At 39.5% G+C, this 22178-nt stretch overlaps 1 protein-coding gene across 2 annotated transcripts in view; it reads left to right on the plus strand.

Annotated features, from left to right (window-relative positions):
- Positions 1-22178, plus strand: part of LOC124711808 (prolactin-releasing peptide receptor-like) — an 843619-nt gene that overhangs the window by 445162 nt on the left and 376279 nt on the right. Inside the window, exon 2 of one of the 2 annotated variants that reach the window (XM_047242031.1) lies at positions 14674-14825. In XM_047242031.1, coding sequence (XP_047097987.1) covers positions 14720-14825 — 106 coding nt within the window. In that variant the 5' untranslated portion in view covers positions 14674-14719. Of the gene's footprint in view, positions 1-14673; positions 14826-22178 lie in introns of those variants that run through there. The other variant, XM_047242032.1, reaches the window with a different exon arrangement.

A 22178-nucleotide genomic window follows, 5' to 3' on the forward strand; every position in this document is an offset into this window, starting at 1 on the left:
TCGAAAAAAATGTATACCCATGAACATAAATGATGTTAGCAAAAAAATGATTTTCACTATGTGACAAGAATTAGGATAGGAAAGGGAAGGATTGCATCATGGTTGTAGCACTTTAGATTGCACACAGCTGTTCTGAAAGTCCATATCTTTCCACAGAAGAACAACACCAAGTGACACAATTTGAAGTTCTTTTCCCATCAGAATTTATCAGTGTAGCCAAGACACTGAACTGTCGTAGTAATGTTCCATGTTCTCATTTTGGCAGTACTCTAGGTACACCAAACAGTGGGACCACAATAACGTCTTCATCGCTCACGGTGGTGGACAGCATGTCGTGTCAACACCACGCTCTTACAAGGCACACCAACGTAGAATTAGTGCAAAACCAAATATAGTGCTCCATGATCACTAGGATAGACAGGACAAATGGACATTGCAGTAATTCAGGGTAGTTAGCTCATAAGGTGAAGGACATTAGTAGTTTGCGGCATTCATAGCCCAGTTATTGAACATTTCTGTACCATGTATGTAGTATTACAGAAAAATGTTCATTAATTGTTTTACATAGAATCAGTAGCCTTCTTTTCCTAGTTACAAAGCATTATTAAATAATCGCATTCTTTTCCAGTTACAAAGTATAGCATAGTTAATTAATCATTTGTCATTCCAATATAGTATTAATCATTAGCCTTCTCCTAATTACAAAGCATTATTAAACAATCACATTCTTTTCCAGTTGCAAAGTATGGCATAGTTAATTAATCATTTGTCATTTCAATATAGTAAGAATCATTAGCTTCTTCCTAATTATAAAGCATTATTAAACAATCACATTCTTTTCCAGTTACAAAGCGTAATTAATCATTTGTCATTTGAATATAGTAAGAATCATTAGCCTTCTTCTAATTACGAAGCATTATTAAACAATCGCATTCATTTCCAATTACAAAGCATAGCATACTTAATTAATCATTTGTCATTCCAATAGTAATAATCATTGGCTTTTTCCTAATTTCAAAGCATTATGAAACAATCGCATTCTTTTCCAGTTACAAAGTATCAACATTGAAAACAAGAGCTAATTAATGGCATAATTAATAACATAATTCATTGAGTGACAATAACTATTGGCACTCAGTGGCCATCAAGTATTGAATAGAATAAAACATTGTTCATCATTCAGTATTATTCAGATCATTATGAAGTCATTATTAAAAATCAGTTAATTACAGTCATAGCATTAATAATCATGGGCATTTTAAGTAGTCTCATTACAATAAACAGTGGCAGTTATTAGCCAGTTACAAAGCATTATTTTATATATATATATATATATATATATATATATATATATATATATATATATATATATATATATTTAAGAAGTCATTACTGAAGTGACATACTATTCAGAGCTGATCAGCATTACTCAGAACTTTCTGAAACTGGTATCACTATTTGGGACTGGTAATACATTTTTTGTTAGCAATGCATTGCGCTGGGATCGATAATTAATTGCTGAGGCATAACAATATTTGCTTTTGACCTATTGCTGCAAATGAGGATAGGTAACGTCATTCGTCATGAGTCAGCTGTAGCAAGGTTATGTAACAAGGCAGTATATGTGATCACATTTATAAATGATAAACACAAATGGGTAAAAAAAAATAAAAATGCAAGTACTAGAACAGATATAATAAGTAATAGGTTTAGTAAGTATCATGAAAAGCTTCTCCTGAAAAAAATACAAAATGGATTATTGACCTGAAAGAAGAAACGCATACTATGCTGAAAAGTAGTGAACTTCGAATTAACAGGTAGTGAAATGTGTATAAAAATGTGTTCCATAGCTGTCCTTTCCAAAACTTTCCGTCATCCTACTATGCAATATAACACCTGCTGTCAAAACAAACTGCAACAAATACTTAAACAACTACATAGCCTAAATACATAACTTCAACATTATCCTCATCTGTAAAGAAAACTTCATTATCCATATCATCAAAACTCCAATATCATCATCACCTGTAAAGAAAAACTTCATTATTCATAATAGCATATTCTTCATCATTATTCATCAGCATTCATTATCATCTGCAAAAAAATCACTTCATTACTCATTACATAACTATTCCTTATCTCTAGCATATTTCATCACTAAAACTAAGATGTGTAGTTCTGTCTGACAGCCTGCTTCAATCACCTTGTATTCTGAAAGAAAAAATTAGTTAAGACTGCTATTCTACGATGAGTATAGTATATTCTTGTTAATGCTTGTTAATCCTGATCCATTTACTCTTCCTCATAAAGTTATTGCATCTTCTTTCGTTTATTCCGTAGGTGAAATTCCCATTTCTGTTGGATTTATTTCTTACACGCATCATTTCTTTCTGAAATTGATGAACAAAGATTAATGTCTTGCATTTAAATCATATACCCACTAAATAATGACTAGTTTATGGTGACATAATTAACCATACAGCATAACATGACAGGAAACGTAATATGTCAAAGACATTGACAGTGTTCAGATGCAAAAATGTACATAGAATATCACAATGCAGCAGCAAAAGAAAAATGTAAAACAGTCAAGATCTTGAGATGTCATAGGGCAAAAAAAATGTCAAAGTCAACTGGTGTGTGTTATATCTTAACTATTTCACAGTGCATACAAACAAAACTGGAGTGCAATCATATACACAAAAAAAAGTGGAAAATGTGCACAGTCTGATGTGTAACGACAAGAAAAGCGACCTGCTAACCTTACCTTGCAGGGCACTTGCCAAGAAAAAATACGATAATCATCAGTAATTAATCAGGTGAAATAATTGCATTAGTAAATGACATCATAGTGTGTTGAATCATAAAGTGTCTTCATTCAATAAACGGTTTAATGTTTGAGATATGGTGGTTGCCTTTCGATTTTCTGGTTCTCAAAGTTTCGACGTGTACAACATTGGGATGAGGAATGCTGCGAATCCGATATGGACCTGCGTATAGAAGTTCAAATTTACTGCACTTACCTTTTAATTTACTGGATAAATAGTGTGTACGTACTAATATTTTCTGTCCAATGTGAAAGTCTCGGCGTCTACAAACCTGTTTTTGCTGTCTTCTCCGGCGCTCTGCGGCACGTTTGATGTTGTTCAGCGCAATGTCAATTATTTCGTGGTGTCCTAGTCGACGACATTTAGGGAAGTTTACTAATTCTTTAATTTTGTTTGGTGGTTCAACGTTTTTCAATATAACAGACGGAGATAGCATAGTGGATTCATTTGGAATGGAATTAATTACATCTTGGAATGAGAGTATGGGTGTATCCCAATCAGTATGTCTTTTGTGGCAGTATATTCTACACAGTTTACCAATTTCTTTCATTAATCTTTCACAGGGGTTCGAAGAAGCATGGCACTCGGATATATAGATCGGAGAAATGTTTCTAGCTCGTAACATGCGTGTCCATATGGCACTACGAAATTGAGATCCATTGTCAGAAATTACTCTCATCACATGCCCTACATGAAACAGAAAATGTTTTACAAATGCTTTCGAAACAGTTTTAGCAGTAGCTTTGCGTAATGGAGTGAAAGTAACAAATTTTGAAGTGAGCTCAACAGCGACAAGGATGTAGCAAAAACCTCTGTTAGTTCTCGGAATCGGACCAAAAATATCTACAGCGGCCATATGTCTTAATTTAACACGTATAATGGGATATAAAGGAGGAATATGTGAAGTGGTGTCTGATTTAGCTTTCTGGCAAATTTTACAAGACGCTAAAACTCGTCGTATACGTTTCTCCATGTTAGTAAAATAACAGTTCTGTCTCAGTATAAGAAAACATTTTCGTGCTCCGTAATGTGCGTAACTTAAATGAGTGTACCAGATTAATTTGTTAACCAGTTCGTCAGGAATGCATAATAACCAATTGTTGCTGTCAGGATGAGAGCGGTGAAACAGAATGTCATTGCGTACAGTGTAGTGGTTTCTAATCGTAACATTATTCTTATCTTGCCAAAGGTGTTTAATTTCTTTCCACACGTTGTCTTTATTTTGCTCTTTTGCTATGTCCTGTAATGACGACGAAATAAAGTTTTCAAATGCAACTTGCTGAATGTACATGACACTGAAATTTGCTTTGCAGAAGTTGGTTGCTACGTCTTGCTGATTGTTGCTCAGAGAACGCGATAGTGCGTCTGCTATAACATTTTGTGTGCCGGGAATGTGAACTATTGTAAAATTAAATTCCTGTAAATAAAGTTTCCATCTGCTTAATCTGTCGTGAGTGAATTTAGCCGAAAGTAAAAATTGTATCGCTCTGTGGTCTGTGTAAACGGTGGTATGTCTGCCATAAAGAAAGTGCCTAAATCTCGTGAAAGCCCATACAACACATAATGTTTCCAGTTCTGTAACAGAATAATTTCGTTCAGCAGGTGACAGAATGCGACTTGCAAATGCGATGTTTTTAATTACTGTAGAGCCATCTTCTTCTATTTCCTGAAAAATATGTACGCCTAAAGCGGTGTTGGAACTGTCGGTGGCAATGGAAAAATTTCTAGTAAGATCTGGGTGCGATAACAGTGGAGCATTCAACAAAGCATGCTTCAGGTTCATGAACTCAGAATGTGCTTGCTTATCCCAAGACCAAATACTGTTTTTACCTGTTAATTGGCATAATCTGGGTGTGTCTAAAGCAGAGTGATGAACAAATTTACGAAAAAAAATTAATTAAACCCAAAAAACTGCGTAATTGCTTTTTTGTTGCAGGAACAGTAATGTCACGTAGAGCTTGAAGTTTTTCCGGATCAGGTGCTGCTGAAATTACGTGTCCAAGAAATTTTATAGAAGTTTTGCCAAAGTGCGATTTACTAAGATTAACTGTGAGTCCTTGTGCATGGAAAGTTTGTAACAGACGTTCTAAAATCACATTGTGTTCAGACCAGTTAGCTTCTGCAATAAGAATATCGTCTACGTACGTCGTAATTCTGTCCTTAAGTTCTGTCGGAAGTATTGTGTTCAAACCGCGAATAAAGGCTGCTGAAGAAATAGTTAAGCCGAATGGTAATTTGCAAAATTGATAACAATCGCCAAAACAGAGAAAAGCTGTATATTTTCTACAATTCGGATGAAGTTGAATTTGCCAAAATCCCGATTTCAAATCTAGTGTAGAATAAATAGCTGTACCGTGAAATTTCTGTAAAAGTTCCTCTAGTGTCTGTGGTCGATCTGTTTCATTAATAATAATGTCATTAATGTGACGTGAATCAAGTACGAGGCGAAGTGGGCCATCTTTTTTCTTAACAATATGTAGCGGGTTTATGTACGGACTAACTGCTGGTTCAATAATTCCTTGGTCAAGCATATCCTGCAATTCTTTTTTAACTTGTTCTCTGTGGATATACGGAATAGGATAATGCTTAGCTTTAAATGTATCGTGCTGTTTGACTTGAAATTCATACATAAATCCGGACATAGTACCAGGAATGTTGTCAAAAACTGGAGCTTGCTGTAAAAGAATTTTGTGTAATTGCGTTCGTTCGTCGTCTGTAGTTGCACTGCTCTCTTTAACCTTATCAGAAATCAATTGCATTACGTCGTAGTCAGCTTCGTCTGGAGTATTATAGTTGTGTACGTACGTATCCGTGAACAATGTGGGATTACAGTCTATGTTACGTGTTGCGGAAGTGACCTCTGTGCGGTTAATTGTTTGTTCTTCCGCAGATAAAGAGTGCTGAAATTCTAAAGCCAATTGTACATTTTCATCCTTTAACATTAAATAAGAATTCTGAAAATCGATGACTGCGTCGTGTTGTACCAGAAAATTCGTACCTAAAATAACGTCTGTTGTCAATAAAGGAACAATCCAAAAATTTGAATGGAAAGTATGACCTCCAATACAAAATGATAAATGCGTCTGTAATTTAACGTCTACTCCTTTACTCGATACTGCTCCCTTCACTTTTGTTTTGCCTAAAGGTAATGTCGGATAAGTATTCTCTTTGTTGCACTCGTTGAAATTCTCCTCATGTATTACTGATATAGGTGATCCGGAATCAATTACTGCTGAGAAATTCGATGAACCAATTTTAATTTCGATGACAGGATGTGAAATAGTTTTCTGAACAAATGGTCTTTCCTGCAAAAGAGTGTCTCTGATGACGTCAAAAGTAATTACATTTTCGTGAACAACATTTTGCGTGTCTGAAGTAGTGCTTGTATTATTGGAAGATGCGATCTGTACAGTATCTAGTCAGATTCTATCTGACGTGTTATTATTATTAGGAGGATTCTGTGGCATTTCTACTATTTGAACAGTTCTATTACTTCTTCCAGACGTATTACGCTCTGGATGATACCTACTGTCGGGTTCATTCATGAGAATAGGTTCTTGTGTAAAATTTTGCTGTTGGTATGTCCGACTGTTGTTAGATGTACGCTGAAAATTGTTCTCATTATTTTTACGTCTGTCGTAATAGTCATTCCTATGCGGTGTATTGCGATAGGAATTGAAATACTGCCTTCTTTGTACGTAGTTGTTTCCTTGCTGCCGTACGTTACTATTTGTTGTATCAGGGACTATACGTGCTCGCGGCGGAACATTAAAGCCTGGTTGACCTTGTGCATTACATTGTTGGTTATGTATTCCAACCGGCTGACTTGCATGCTATTGTGGTGGAAAACGTCTATTGTTACCAAAATGTGCTTCCTGTTGCTGAAAATTTTGACGATATTGATAATCTGAATTTTGTCTGTGATTTAAGTTCTGGTAGTTGTCGTTCCTAAAGCGTCTGTTACTTTTCCTATTGAAATTACGTCCCTGATCATAATTACCGTAAGTTTGTTGACCTTGGTTATTATATGAAAAGTTTTTGTTTACAAAAGAATAATCAGATTGCTGTACTTCCAAGAGCTGTAAAAGATCTCTGAATGCTGAAATGTTTTCTTTTTGCTGGCCCGTTAGAAGTGACACTCGTAATGACCGTGGTAATTTAGAGATGCATAATTGTATAAGTGCGGATTCACTGTACGGTTCACTTAGGTACTGGTTTTGTTACAGCATGTGCTCAAAAAATTGCGTGACACTGGGAAAATTTGTGTTCTCATAATTTGGTAAGCTAATTAACTGGTCTTTAATTCCGCGCTGTGTCGTCTTCGACCAATACGCTGACAGAAATGCATTCTGGAATTCTTCTACCGAATAGCATTGTCTCGCGATCGGTCTCATACGAGTTGCCGGTTCGCCTTCCAAAAAACTGCAAATAAATTCAAGTTTATGCGTTACAGGCCAAGTCGGTGGAAGAGCAAAGCTAAATTGTTGAATCCAATCCAGTGGGTGAATCTGCGTTCTATCGTTTTTAAAAACTTTAAACTTTCTCACTGACAGAAAATGTTTGTAATCGAAATTATCATCTCTGTGTGATGGAACATGTTCAGGATCGTAAGAGAATCTATTGAACTGTGGTTGATCGGAATTTAAGTCCCGTACTCTCTGTAGATTACCCAAATTATACGCGCTGCGTGAGTCTGACAAATGTTCATAAAGTGGCGTCTGTTGTGGTATGTTATTATTAACTGAAATGTTTTTCATCTCTGTTACTTCTTGTTGTAAACTCGACAATTTTCTACGCAACGTGTTATTAGACGAATCGATCTCATTAATTGTCTGCTGTAAATTTGGAAATTCAGGTGTTTGGTTAAATGAAATCGGTGCACTATCGTCTGATTTATTATCATTATTACTTTCAATAGCATCAATACGACTGGCTAATTCATCATATTTTTCAGTCAGTATTTTTGCCTGATCATCGGTTTTAGAATCGGACGCATTAATCTGTTTTTGCAACTTACGTGTAGTTTCGCTCAGTTTTTTAACATCAGCTTTGATGACATCGCAATCCTGTGTTAGTTCTAATTGTTCGAATCTGTCTGTCACTGTTTGAATATTTACTGTGTGTGTATCTGTTTTTGACTTAAGATCAGAAATTTCATCACGTAATTCCGCGTTCAACTGTTCTACGGTATTAATTTTGTCGGACACTGTAGTAATATTATTGTCTACATACGTTTTTGCCTTCGCAAACATTTTACGTTTGTCTTCCTGTCTCTGTGCTGTGATTGTTTCCATCACTTGTCGTTTCACTTTGTTTTGATCCTGAATAAATTTGCGGAAACGCGTATCACTGTTTTGTATATGGTGATTAAGACGTTCGTTAATTTGAGAGTTCTGTTGTTCGAATTTCGCGTCTATCTTTGCGTCCATTGTGCGCGAAAGTTCTACCGTCATTGCTTTAAACTCTTCCCGTAATTGTGTAGCTTTTTCAGAGCATTGTTTAGCGACTCCGCTAATTTCGTCTCTGAGTGTGTCTGTTGCGGCAGTTTGCATTTCCCTTAATTCCTGCGCAACAGACTTAATTTCTTCGCTATTTTTTTTTTTTTGAACAAGCCTCAATTTCCGCGCGCAACTGTTCCTTAGTGTCATGACACTGCGTGGCAACAGCTCTAATTTGTTCACTAAGCTGTCTGGAATTGTCGTCTAATTTTTCATTTAACTGTCTGGAATTGTCGTCTAATTTTTCATTTAACTGTCTGGAATTGTCGTCTAATTTTTCATTTAACTGTTTATTCTGCTCACTAAGGTTGTCTTGTTTTTTATCTAGTTGTTTGATATCTACACTAAGTTGTTTGGAATTTACAGTAAGGTCGTTCTTAAACAGTAGCATTATTGCCATAAATTGATTCAAATCAAAAGTAGCAGTTGCATTCTCAGTGCTCTGTGATGGAGTACATGCAATTGTCACGCTCTGTGTGACCATTTGGTCATTCCGTAATTTGCAAAAAGATTTGTCAGTCAAACGTACACTGTCAGTCATTATTTCGGAATTAGATAGATCCGTCCTACTTTCAGTACACTGACCATTTTCATTCGAAACATTTGTCTGTACGTTACTTGAATTTTCTAAATCGGGTGTGTTAAGCTCGGCAGCGCTCATTACAATAGACCGCTCCGCGTCATCAATTGTCGTCAAATTAACAGAAGAGACAATTGAGTTTGTTTGTTCATCATTAAGATAAAAGTCATCATTAGTGGTTGGAATGCACTGATTGTTAGTGAACGCAGGATTGTCATCATTACACTGCGTGTCACATGTCCCATCGGTAAAGTTGTTTGAGTCGGTTGTTTCATTCATAATACCTCGCGATACACTATTCACAGTCTTTCGCGGCATTTTTACAATAGTCAATTACTCACAAAACAATTAAGCACAATGCAAAAGCAACACACAAATACAACAGAGCAACGAATTGCCGTTGACCTGTAGAAAGAAAGTCACAATATTAGTAAAAGCGTTGCGCCAAATCCTAATTATATCTAAGTAAATAAGAGCAGATATCTGACTGTTTTTCAAAAGACTCTCAACGAAATTCGATCCTGGACTGGATGTCGCCAAGTGTAACCTCCCCACAAAAATTTAAAAAGACAGAAATATAAAATGAATAGGAGCCAAGAAGCAATATCGTGCCCACAGAAATATTTAAATGAAAAAAAAAATAAATGGGAGCCAAGTGTAACCTCCCGCAATGAAATCTACTGACAATGACAATTAAACAAAAATTAGCAATCTGACCCAAGTATAAGTTCCTCACAAAAAAATGAAAGTCAATTCAGTGATAAGAAAATCTCAGTGATAATGATAACTCAATTAAACCGAAATATCGGTCTTTCGCCCTGTGCAAAAAACTCAGAATTAAAGTCTTACCTCAGTATAACTGCATGTCAAATTTCTGCTCTTATTGTTGCCCACGGCTTGGAGGAACTACATTGCAAATAATATTTTTTTTTTTTTTTAAATTTAACTGAAACTTTTCTTTAAGGGAAATGGAACGAAATCGTTAGTTCAATTAAATAAATTTTTTTTGTAAAAATTGCTTTGAAATCAAAATTATTATTGGGGCACTTGTTGGAAATTAATTACAATAAATAAACTTTACATTATCTGATGATTACCTACATTAACAATATACCTCATTCAGCATCTTGACCAGAATGCCATGTCGACGCTCGCCGACTCCTCACACACAACTGCACTGGGCTGCTACTACGGACATACTGCCCTGCTCACAGACTGCCCACTGACAGACTGCTCGCAACTGTACTGCACGACTACTACTGGCGTACTACTCGCAACACTCGCGCGGTCAAGCGCAGACTAACCACGATAATAGGCTCTCTGGTCAAAGATTTTAACGTGCCTCACCATCGCTGCTACGTTACATACGTGTTTCAACGTAACCGCTGAGATGAAAATGAGCCTTGTCATTAAACCAAAGCAAATTTAAGAAGACTTCAGTAGGCCTAATTATAGTTAACAATTCAACAGGGTCATTCACTTATCATAACCAGTTTCATTTAACTGTTACACAACCAGTATCTTGTGTGATCGCAACTTTAGATCATTAAGTAAAATTCCTTAACCACTTCAACTGGAGAATCCCAATACCGCCGCAATTTGTTTCACGAAACGCTTTGTTCTGTTGGATACACATTCTGTACTCCCTGTATTCGTTCCTGCGAGCTACACCTTCTGGGCCCTCCTGGGGATTTCAGCTTAAGTGCACTTCCTGTGGCTTCAGAGCTTTTCACCCATAACCTGAATGCATGTACCGAAGGTAGAGGAGGGTTCTGTCTAAGGTTAAAATGACGATGGCATTGCCGTCTAGCAGCAGCAACAGTCACCGTTTTTGTAAAATGCCTTCACAGCCACAGCATGTTGAGGCCCGCTCCAGAACTCCTCCTCAGCAAATGGCGTACATATCTGAAATATACTACATACTGACAATAATACCAATCCTCTTTTAGAGAATAAATAAAAGAGCCCATTTTCCTGTCACACCCTGTATTTATGACAGTATGAAACAAAACAAGTCTTCAGAAGTCGATAATTATTTGAACTGATATGAATAAGCTATGAAATGAAATGAGTAACAAATTTCCAGAAAAGATTTATCATCACATCACATTAACAAAGAAGGCATTGTAACACCACAACATTGTGGCTCTTCGTGAATGTTCGTAGTAAGTCCTTTCGGTATTTTGTGCAATATTTCTAACGCAGTTTCAGTTTTCTCGGCTTCGTGGTGTTAAGTTTTCAGATGTAAATAGAAGCTTGACAGAAACCATCACTGTGCTTTAAATCTGGTGTTAAAATTTCGTCCGGTTTTGCCAGTGTAGAAAGCGTTGCGATCGTCGCAGGTGATTTTGTATATTCAAGAAGTGGCATATTCTGAGATTTTGGTTATGCTTGAACTTAATTTTGGTATAAGATTATTAATTGTAAAACGCAAAGGGAAACAAGAACAACTTTTAGCATTACAGGAGGCAACGAATACGACAAGAATTTGGCAAAGAGTAATCCCTCAGTTGTTTTAAGGGGGTGGCTTCACTTTGGAATATAATTTAAAAATTTTTGTAGAAATTATTCTTTATGATCACAGTAAACAACGAATATAAGAAGAAATTGGCAAAAAGAAACGATCAGTTGTTCTAAGGAGATGATGTGACGTTGGAACCACTAGGACATGTAGTTTTCAATTAACCATCATTTAGCGTGATACATTGGGAAGCAAATTCGCATTCATCATAGACAAAATCACCCATCTCGAAACGTCCATTAATGTATAATATCTGAAATACATTACAGTTCTAACTACGAGAAAAACCTTGGGTAAAATGTAATAAATTTTGAATCACAACAACATACTGTCCCAGTAATTTCATTTATAAACCACTTACACAAGCAGTTGTACAAACTCAAATTTGCGTTACAATAATTTCAGATGACCTCCTCCATATGACCACTATAAAACAAGAACGATTTGTCACTATCTCCTCCAATCACGTAGCACACTCTCTGCGCCACGATTTGCTTTGTACGCTGTAAGTGACAGCTACAGTTGAAACTTCTTTGTTTAATTCTAAAACTGCTGAGAGAAATGGACGTACTGTCACTTTGCTTGTCTGTATCGTTTGAACACTAACCTACATAATTTTCCCTAACAAATACAGCTCAAACTTATTCCTTTATGACCCACAGTGTACAAGGATAACGCAATCTGACTATTAATCAACACAAAAGAATAGCCCTGAAGTTGAAGAAATCCTAACAATAACCCATACATTTCGTAAGGCACTTACCTACAGAAAATCTTCATGACACGAACTACAGTAAATACAGCAAGTATACAGCACGCTAAATAAGAGGATTCTAACTACTTTAGACTAACAGGCACGTGGTCAACAAAGGAAAGATTGTGTTGCAGAGAAAACAATGTATTTAGCAGATTTCACCTTAATCGTGTGACATCCAATTCCAAAGATTACATAAACGTCCCTGACATTCAGTTCCAAAAATTATGTTATCCTCCATAATTACATTACCCACATTTTGCAATCCTTGTCCATCAAATATTAAATCTGCTTGATGGAATGTATTTAGCAGATTTTACCTTAATCGTGTGACATCCAGTTCCAAAGATTACATAACCGTCCCTGACATTCAGTTGCAAAAATTATGTTATCCTCCATAATTCCATTACCCACATTTTACAATCCTTGTCCATCCAATATTAAATCTGCTTGACGGACACGCGTCCAGACCGTCCGCTCTCGCTAACACTGCTTCTCACCTCCATCACTGCTAATTATTAACTTCTGACTGCGAGTTCTTGCAACTACAGTGTCTCTTACACAGGGCGCACAGAGCTGTCAGTGATATTAATGCAGTCTAGAGCGCTGACAACTTACAAACATATAAACAGGATACTTACACAGAGCATTACTTTCATAGAAACATCTCAGTGTACCACTAGATGTATCTGTTTTGCCACAGCATCTGAGGCTTCGTGCTGATGGCACTAATACTTAAAAACTTAATAAAGTAGTGGTTTCAGGCCGAATCCAGTGGTACTTAAAGGTTTAATTCCTCCATTCGCATCACATTGTAATGATGGTCATTCATTTGTCTACGTCGGTTGCTAACTACTGCTTATTTGCCCTTTCCAACATAAAACTCCTAGCCTTCATGATGGATTTATTAACTTTAGTAAGCATCGTCGCTAAGGTAACAGCATGTCCTGAAGGGTCGCGATTTTGCCAGTTTTCATAAGAAGTAGGTCTTCGGGTGCTCCGAAGGGCCTATAAAACGTTTAACCTGCAGTTTGTGGGCGCGTACTTTATACCGGAAGTGATTCTTTGATGTTTTAGGGTGTTTTTAGTTACATGACTTGGTCGCACACATTCAAGTGAACATAAACCAGGATATTTGTTTCGACGTGCTCGATGGCCAGGTGCTATCCTTTTTTCTACTTCTTCATGATCAGTGTGCTTTGGACACTGCCGTTTCCGAAGATGGCAACAGGTACGCCTATGCTCTTGACTCGCCAAACCAGCCGGACTTTATTCTTAGTAAATGTCTAGAACTCCTATTCAGAACAGCAGGTTAAATGTAGTAGTCCACCACAGTTTGGTGAGAAGGGTGTGTCAAAAGCTTTTAGCAGAAACTGAGAAATTTTTTTATTTACTGAATACTGCCTCTTCACTCCGACGTCTCAATGGTAAATCCGCGTTTCTTCACCTGTTGCGATACTGAGAGTGTCTTTGGGCCGCCCTTTGTCGAATTTTTCAAGCATCAAACGAGATGAATCCATTCTTACGTGTTTTTGGGCTTCTGTCGGGGAATGTGGCACCCAATGGGTCCAGCTCTTGTTCAGGCATAAATGATCATGAACGATAGTCTGCGTCGTAGTCGACCCAAATATGGGATGAAGATCATCTTCGATCATATTCCTCACAACATGAATGTTTTCTTGGTCAATTGCCATTGCTGGGCGACCGGAACGATGTGCATTTTCAAGAGACTCCCTGAAAATCGGTGAAATTGGTGACCCTACAAGGGCATTTTCTGCATTTATGCACACTTGACCACCAACTCCAGAATGTCCGGCCCAACATGCAGGAGGTGGCAGTCGTCTGTGCATGAAGTGTGGTTGCTTGTGTGTATGAATGGCCGAAATCTTCACGTAAGTGTCTTTTAGCTGTGCCTGTCAGCAACTTAACATGTCTTCCTTACAGTAAGTAGCAATCTTTCTTTTCCTACATTGTGGACATCCTTACCTAGAGTTTCTATTGTTTAACTTCTTTCTGTACTCATTGCACGAAAAGCGCCCCTTGACAGATCCATCTTGGACTGTGTCTGACTCAGCACTACCTGCGCCTTCACCCATCATTCGCAGCATGGTTTGAAATCCAGTAGTGGGGGGATTCCCGCGCGGACGCTCCTGAGGTCGAGAAACAACGCTGAAATAATCCCTCACTCGCCACGCTTCTCGTTTGAGGCCTGATAAAAACATTGGGGTCAGCCATCGTAGCATTTAATCAGCAATCAGTGGCATAGATCACAGGCAACAATGACGGTTAGGGGTAGCGATACAGATACCGTCTCCTGGGAGTGAATACGTTTTAGACCGGTGTGCTTTCTTTCTCAGTAATGCGATAAGCGTCGTTACGTGCATGTGTTGGTACTACAACCGGCAAATTTAGATGTGGTACTCAGGTTGTGTGATTATTTAAGGGGTCAGTGCCTGGTTTTGATAACACGGGAATACGATGTGTGTTGGCAGGAGGGAGAACATCGGTCGCGGAGGCGGAGGCGGCGGGGGCGGCGCCATGAACTGCTCGGATATCGCGGTCGCCGCCCTCTCCAGCCACGCCAATACCAGCCCCAACGCCTGTCTGGAGCTCAACATCCGCGCCGTCAATGGCTCCGACGAAGGTGAGTGACATTTCCCACCTCATGATCTCATATTTTCAGTCGACTCCATTAAGGCTTCAGGGCGTACGTCTGTAAGGACACTGCATAGAGTGGCTTTCTAGCTGTAATCCTGGTGGAAGTAGACACTCATTGGAACACGGACAAGAAAGGACTGATTTAACTGTCGAATGTGGATGCTGGTTTCTACTGTCCCCTTGATTTCATTCAAGAGCACAACGTATACAGGGTGTCACAAACATGTACTTTCAATATTATATGGACGATATGGCAGCCTAAACAGATAAAGGGAGTCACCGCGTTGGGACCACAGATTTACTGCAAAGGTTGTATGCCTTTAATAAGCCATTAAATCAAAATAACGTGCAAGTAGTAAGGTGCACTATTCTGACGATTCCGAGAAAATCGCAAGAGAAGTTTGACGCGTCTGTTATGTAACTGGTGTATCTGTGCGAAGGTAGCGCATGTTACAGCTCATGCTGATCAAGCGGTTACCGTTCGAGCTTCGTAAGACGACTGTGTATGAGACGACGGTTGGACTCCAACTTAATTCTGACTGTATATTTTTTTTCATCGATGTTCATATTATTTAATTTGTGTGACATTTAAGATGTAATATAGTTAAAAGAAACTACTTGTATTTACATGAAGTAGTAGTGAATATCTGTTTGACTACTTACTATTTTCAATTAATTTTATTATTAGAACGAATATATTTATAGCTGTCGACAAGCAAGTGAAGAAACGCATAGACGTCTCTTGATAATGTATGCCTGTCGTGATTTGCGAAATCCCTTACAGTTGCAATCTGGTAAGGTACCCGGAACTACTTGGCAAAAAAATGTTCACATGTTTTGAAATCTTATGGGACTTAACTGCTGAGGTCATCAGTCCCGAAGCTTACACACTACTTAACGTAAATTATCCTAAGGAAAAACACACACCCATGCCCGAGGGAGGACTCGGACCTCCGCCGGGACCAGCCGCACAGTCCATGACTGCAGCGCCTTAGACCACTCGGCTAACTACTTTGCACCTCAACGCTTCGAGCTGTAGAAACAGAGGCAGAACCCATTTGTTAGTTAATCTGCTTAGCTGCGAGACGTTGCTTATATAGCAAAACAGAATAGTGTTTGTGCAAATTTTTTGAACATCACAGAATTTACACTTGCAGTACAAAAATGAAGGTGACCACAATGACTTCTCGGGGCTGGTACCTTCGCACAGATACACCAGTTACATAGCAGACGCGTGAAACATCTCTTCCGATTTTCTCGGAATTGCAGAGTAGTGCGCCTTACTATTTGCACATTACATCGTTTTAATGCCCTACTAAATGTGTACAAAGTTTGAAGCCAGCCCTTGATCCCAACGTTGTCGCTTCCCATTGTGAATATTCTGAGACACAAGTTGCATGGCCGGAAATTCATATTTGTGAACTGAGGTATTCACGCGTTTAGACATCTTACGTTCACAACATACAACCACCTGCCGCATCACCACTGGTGAAGTTCTTCTGATAAAACAATACACAATACATGACGTGTGCTGGTTAAAATTTACCATCCTTCAGTTGTCATGATGAGTTCACGACGATGGAGCATTACTCGTTACAACAACTTACAGACGTGCGTTTAATAAAGTGAGTAGCCTGAGGCAGTGAGCGGAAAGACGCGCCAATGTAGAGAGATAAGTTTCGCCACAAGTGTCATCCGAAGTGGAAGAAATGTTGCACCATGCTTAGGAACTTAAGAGAAACTGGATTGGTCAAGCTACAGAGAGCTGACAAAGGGTGCCAACAAAGAATTGTTGAAGGAGCAGAACTTTAGAAGACAGAGCTGTATCGTGTGGAGGGAAGATTTTAAAATATTTGTCGGCCACCTCGCGTGTACACTTTGAAGAATACATTGTGCTGTAACGATTGTGCTAACAGAGCAAACCGAGGTTTGAGTGGTTTTGAATTCAGATGAACAGTGTTCATTTCTGCCAACAGATTATCCAGCGCAGAAATTCATAGTGTTTCTATTGTTCACGGACGAGGACTCTTTTAACCGTGATAGTGTACTCAACAGTTTCAATATCCATCTTTGCTGTCATGTAAATTCGCCGGCCATTCTCGTCTTAAATAACAGACATGTGTTATGTATCAGCGTGCGGGATGTAAAGGTACAATGGCATGTAATACGGCTCTGAGCACTATGGGACTTAACATCTATGGTCATCAGTCCCCTTAGAACTACTTAAACCTAACTAATCTAAGGACATCACACAACACCCAGCCATCACGAGGCAGAGAAAATCCCTGACCCCGCCGGGAATCGAACCCGGGAACCCGGGCATGGGAAGCGAGAACGCTACCGCACGACCACGAGCTGCGGGCGCATGTAATAAAGTTTTATAGTATACATAACCTGATGTTCATTCGAGATAAATTGTCACATTTGTTGGAAGACTGCACTTATTGTCCACGAAAGGTTCTGTGCACAGTTACACCTCGATATTCCTTTGAGCAACTGAACAACGGGCAGCCTGATCGTAGGAAGGAAGGAGCGCGCGTGTCTTGCGGCCAGTACGATCGCAGAATCTCCCATTACTTTTCTCATGTGTGATCATGAAATCTGTAGTGTATGACATTTCAGTTGAAGCTGAAGAAGAAGTGGTTGGTATTGTCTCAATGAACAACAGGCATTGATGTAACTGAGATAATGCAGAAAAATGTTATGCGCAACTGAGTACGCGCATTCAGATAGAAGGCTGACAATTTAAATAATTTTTTAAAAGGTTTGTTTGTCACAAAAAGATACTCGAAGTTTACTTTTCTCAAAGTAACTCAATTTATGATGCACCACGTTCTTAAGTTTTGAGACTCCATATTTGGGACGCCCTGTACGTTACTATCAGAACTCTTCCCCCCACATCCATAATCGTTCACAATAACTCAAGTCACACTGTCCCGTTTATCATTGTAGACTTGTATACAAAGAAGCACAAAAATATAATTATTGCACGCTCACAAGTCACTTGCAGTAAAGAGTTTGTAACACAACGAACCTTTTCAGGACGGCCATGTTGGGAAGCACATGCATTAGCAGCTGAATAAGGCCTCAAACAGAGAGAGAGTCGAGTAGAAATCAACAAGAAATCTATCAGATAACAGATTCAGCACCCTCTGGTAATGAGGAACCCACGGGTGTATCCATAATTTCGCTACCAGCTGAGGTGCTGAGAACCATGAGATTTTGAGATCGTAGCATGTATGCATGCCTCTGAGACGTGTTTATGTTAGGGGGAACCAGCTTGATCTCCACTGTACCCCTATACTGGTGTATGTGTACATTTGTGCACAGCTGTCTCTCCGATTTCTCTGGTGTTCACTTCCATATGGGCCCAAAGCACGAATTTTCTTTGCTGTAGGAACGCTCACTTGCTGCACTAACGGTCGTTTCTTCATTAAAGCTGGAAGCTCCTGAAGTAATTCCCCACTACAACCACACGTTCCATGGTTTCAGGGTCCAAGTCCGTAAAATGGACGCTGAGGATTGCAGAAGTTTTGAGGGTTACAGACCTCACTATCAATCAAAACTTCGATGTCAACTGTAAAAATTTACATTTCACAAATTTTGCAATGACGTGAGCTGAGGCTTGAAGTGACACATTCTTCACTGGAGTAGTGGGACATCACCATTTTATTTACGTCACATCGAGGAAGAGCACATTTGGTCATTTCCCCATAGTCTGTACGTATATGCCTTTCCAAATCTAGGTCTAAGGCAAACATCGACCTTGAAACACAAACATTTAACAAAACTACTAGATTTCAAGCCCGAGGTGAAGACAGTTGTAACTGAACCTCAAGCCAGAGAATGTGCTTAAAGAAAATGAGGATAACAAGGACTGCGGAATGTTGGGACCTGTGATAATTGGGTATGTGGTGCATATAGTATCTGTTCTTTATGCTCTGATTCTAATATCACTTTAATTACAAACCATACAACAGTGAAACAGACATTATTTACACCAGCCTCTATTTCTAACTTCTTGTGAATTGACATTAATAATAATAATCCTAAATATTAATTAAATAGTAATCAATCTTTTTGTAGGAAATGCGCGATGTTGAGACTTGATTAAATAGCAAGTCAGACCTATGAGGCTGGTGGTTTACTTACAAATTTGACTTTTACGAACATCTACTTTTGTCAAAACTTTGTTCTCGGGCTTCGGTCCGTTATGGTTCTAAGTACCGGTACCTCATTTTTATTTCCAGTACCTTGAAATTTCAGACACACTATAAACTACTGACAAAATTTTTGAGAGAACTGAAGCATCTCGGTGCCACACCGGGGAATTAAAGTCTGAAACAGTCAAGTTTTAAGAGTTCGTACTTTTTAGGGATACAATTAGTACAATATTCCAGACGGTTGGAACTCAGCCAGAACAGGAGAGATGTGGTCAGCTCCTAGGACTCAAGAGGTAGACGTCGGCCCCTACCATCCCACGTAGCTGGCAACAGCTCTGCTTTCTGAAGTTGAGATAGTAGAGGAATATGGCCCCAGAAAAACCGTAAAAGGTGCGCCGTCGGCCACTCGCTTCGAACTTTGGGGTGGAATAGCAGCTGCGGACTCGTAACTGCCACGGACGCTTTTTGCTACAGGTATTCATCGCATTGCACTTCGTAGTAGTTTTGGTGTTCATCATCTTGAACAGAAAACAGCAATGTCCCTCGTGTGCTCACGCTGTTTCGTTCGCTTGGCGAGCCCGTATCTCGCTACGGCCGCAAACCAATTGCGGCAGCCGTATGGTAAGATTCACCGGGACCTCCCCCTTTGTCATCTTGATCTGCTTCCTTGCTTCAGGATGGTTGTTCTGTGCACCTACCTGTTGTTTCAGCATGTGTTCTGCATCGTACAACATCGCATAATATCCGTGAAGGCTGCCCTTCGCTAGGTATTATGCTTTACTTAATTCTAATTGCAGAATACGACAATTGTTTTGTTACTTCTTATCTCATTCGTATTATAATTGTGATACCTGCACACTGTTCCCAGTGTGCAACAAAGCAGGGGCCCCTGCAAGTTGTTGAATACTGGATACGTAACCACTTGAAAATCCTATCCGACTTTTAACATTCGCCACGGCCTCAGACTGGAGCAAGCTCCTTTAATTTCCGTCACCTCGGATAGCTAGGGGTGTGGAAGACAGCGAGGTGGATAGCCACAAGTTTACATTGTTCTTACAGTTTCCATTTACTCATACAAATTGTGGACCATAAAATTAAACACCGTAAGTAAATAGAAAAATATTATGGTCGTCGAAAAGACAGATCAAGCACGTAAGCAAGCCAAAATAGCTTTCACAGTAATAAAAGTCAAAGAGTCACATTTAGATAGCATTTAGATAGAAGAAAGAATCACAAAAACACAGGAGCGGATAGCCTAAAAGAGCCCATTTGGAGGTCATTGAGCTTCAGAATTGAGTCTGATTTTGAAAGACCTTTACAATGAAATAAGGAAGAACGAATACATAACACTCGTGTAGAAAAGCTAAAACTATTGGGTAGAAATGTCTAATGTACAGTTATTCAAGACGGCTTGTAGAATCTTTGACTGAAGACTTGTCATTGGATTTTCGGGTCAGCATTATCAACTCAATTCTGGAGACACCTTAGAGCAGATGAATTTGATAACGTCACACTGTCAGCTTGACAGATTATGCACTCAAGTCTCTGTCGTGAATAATGGAAGAGGAAACTGAGGCTCTGTCACATGCTAACCGTTTGGCTTTAAAGATCGTTAAGGTACCAGTGGGCAAGCTCTGACGTCACATTAGTAAACTGCGGTACAGAGGAGACTTCATTGTTGCCAGGATGTATTTGTGAAGAGCACATGTCACTCTCTCCCCTCCCCCTCCGCACACCCGCACACTCCTTCCCCCACTTAACCTGGCCAGCTGAGTGGCAGGAATTTCAAAGCGGCATTATCTTTTGGTCAGTGAAGCGACGCAGCCATCTGAAAGATTTCCACTTATATAAATGTTAGGATTTATGACCAACCTTACCTTGATTACAATAATTTTTGACCCAAAAAATGTCCGCCATGTAAACAAACTGTACGTCGATAGGCCACTTCTGCTTTCAGCCACTATATTAGCGCCAAATTTATGGGCCAGTTATCTTAATAGCTACAATTCATAATATGATATGGTAATTCAGATATTACTAAAGGTTAACATCCAAAAACAATATCACACTAAAACATGCTGCCCAGACACACCGATATTGGAGCATAAAACATTATCAGAGAATTTCAATACGCACATCAAGAAAATTGGAATAGAGATAAACATATACATCATTTCTCCCATTTTTCTTGGTCATGAAAACCACACATTGCATGTTGTATCACCATAGAGCGAGACCTTCAGAATGCTGTGCACACCGGTACCTCTTATACCCAGTAGCTCATCCTCTTGTATTGATACATGCCTGTATTCATCGTGGCATACTTTCCACCAGTTCAAGTCACTGTTAGTCCAGATTATCTCACTCCTCAATGGCGATTAGCCGTAGATGCCTGAGACTGGTTAGCGGGTCTCGTCGTCCATAAACAGCCCTTTTCAATCCATCCCAGGCGTGTTCGATAGGGTTCATGTCTGAAGAACATGCTGGCCACTCTAGTGGAGCGATATCGTTATCCTGCATGAAATCGTTCACACGATGTGCACGAAGGGGGCGCGAATTGTCGTCCATGAAGACGAATGCCTCGCCAATATGCTGCCGATATGGTTGCACTGTCGGCCGGAGGATGGCATTCACGTATCGTACAGGCGTTACGGTGCCTTCCATGACTATCAGCGGCGTACGTCAGCCCCACATAATGCCACCCCAAAACAGCAGGGAACCTCCACCTTGCTGCACTCACTGGACAGTGTACCTAAGGCGTTCAGCCTGACTGGGTTGCCTCCAAACACGTCTCTGACGATTGCCTGCTTGCCTGTTTGCCTGCTTGAAAGCATATGCGACACTCATCGGTTAAGAGAATGTGATGCCAGTGCTGAACGGTTCATTCGGCATATTGTTGGGCCCCCCACCGTGCTGCATGGTGTCGTGGACCTCGCCATGGACGTCGAGAGCGAAGTTGCTCATCATGCAGCCTACTGCTCACAGTTTGAGTCGTAACACGACGTTCTGTGGCTGCACGAAAAGCATTATTCGACATGATGGTTTTGCTGTCAGGGTTCCTCCGGCTCATAATCCGAAGGTAAGCGGTCTTCCACTGCGATAGTAGTCCTTGTGCGGCCTGAGCGAGGCATGCCATCGACATTTCCTGTCTCTCTTTATCTCCGTGTCCAAACGAC

Source organism: Schistocerca piceifrons, chromosome 8 (assembly GCF_021461385.2).
Source record: "Schistocerca piceifrons isolate TAMUIC-IGC-003096 chromosome 8, iqSchPice1.1, whole genome shotgun sequence".
Classification (NCBI taxonomy): domain Eukaryota; kingdom Metazoa; phylum Arthropoda; class Insecta; order Orthoptera; family Acrididae; genus Schistocerca; species Schistocerca piceifrons.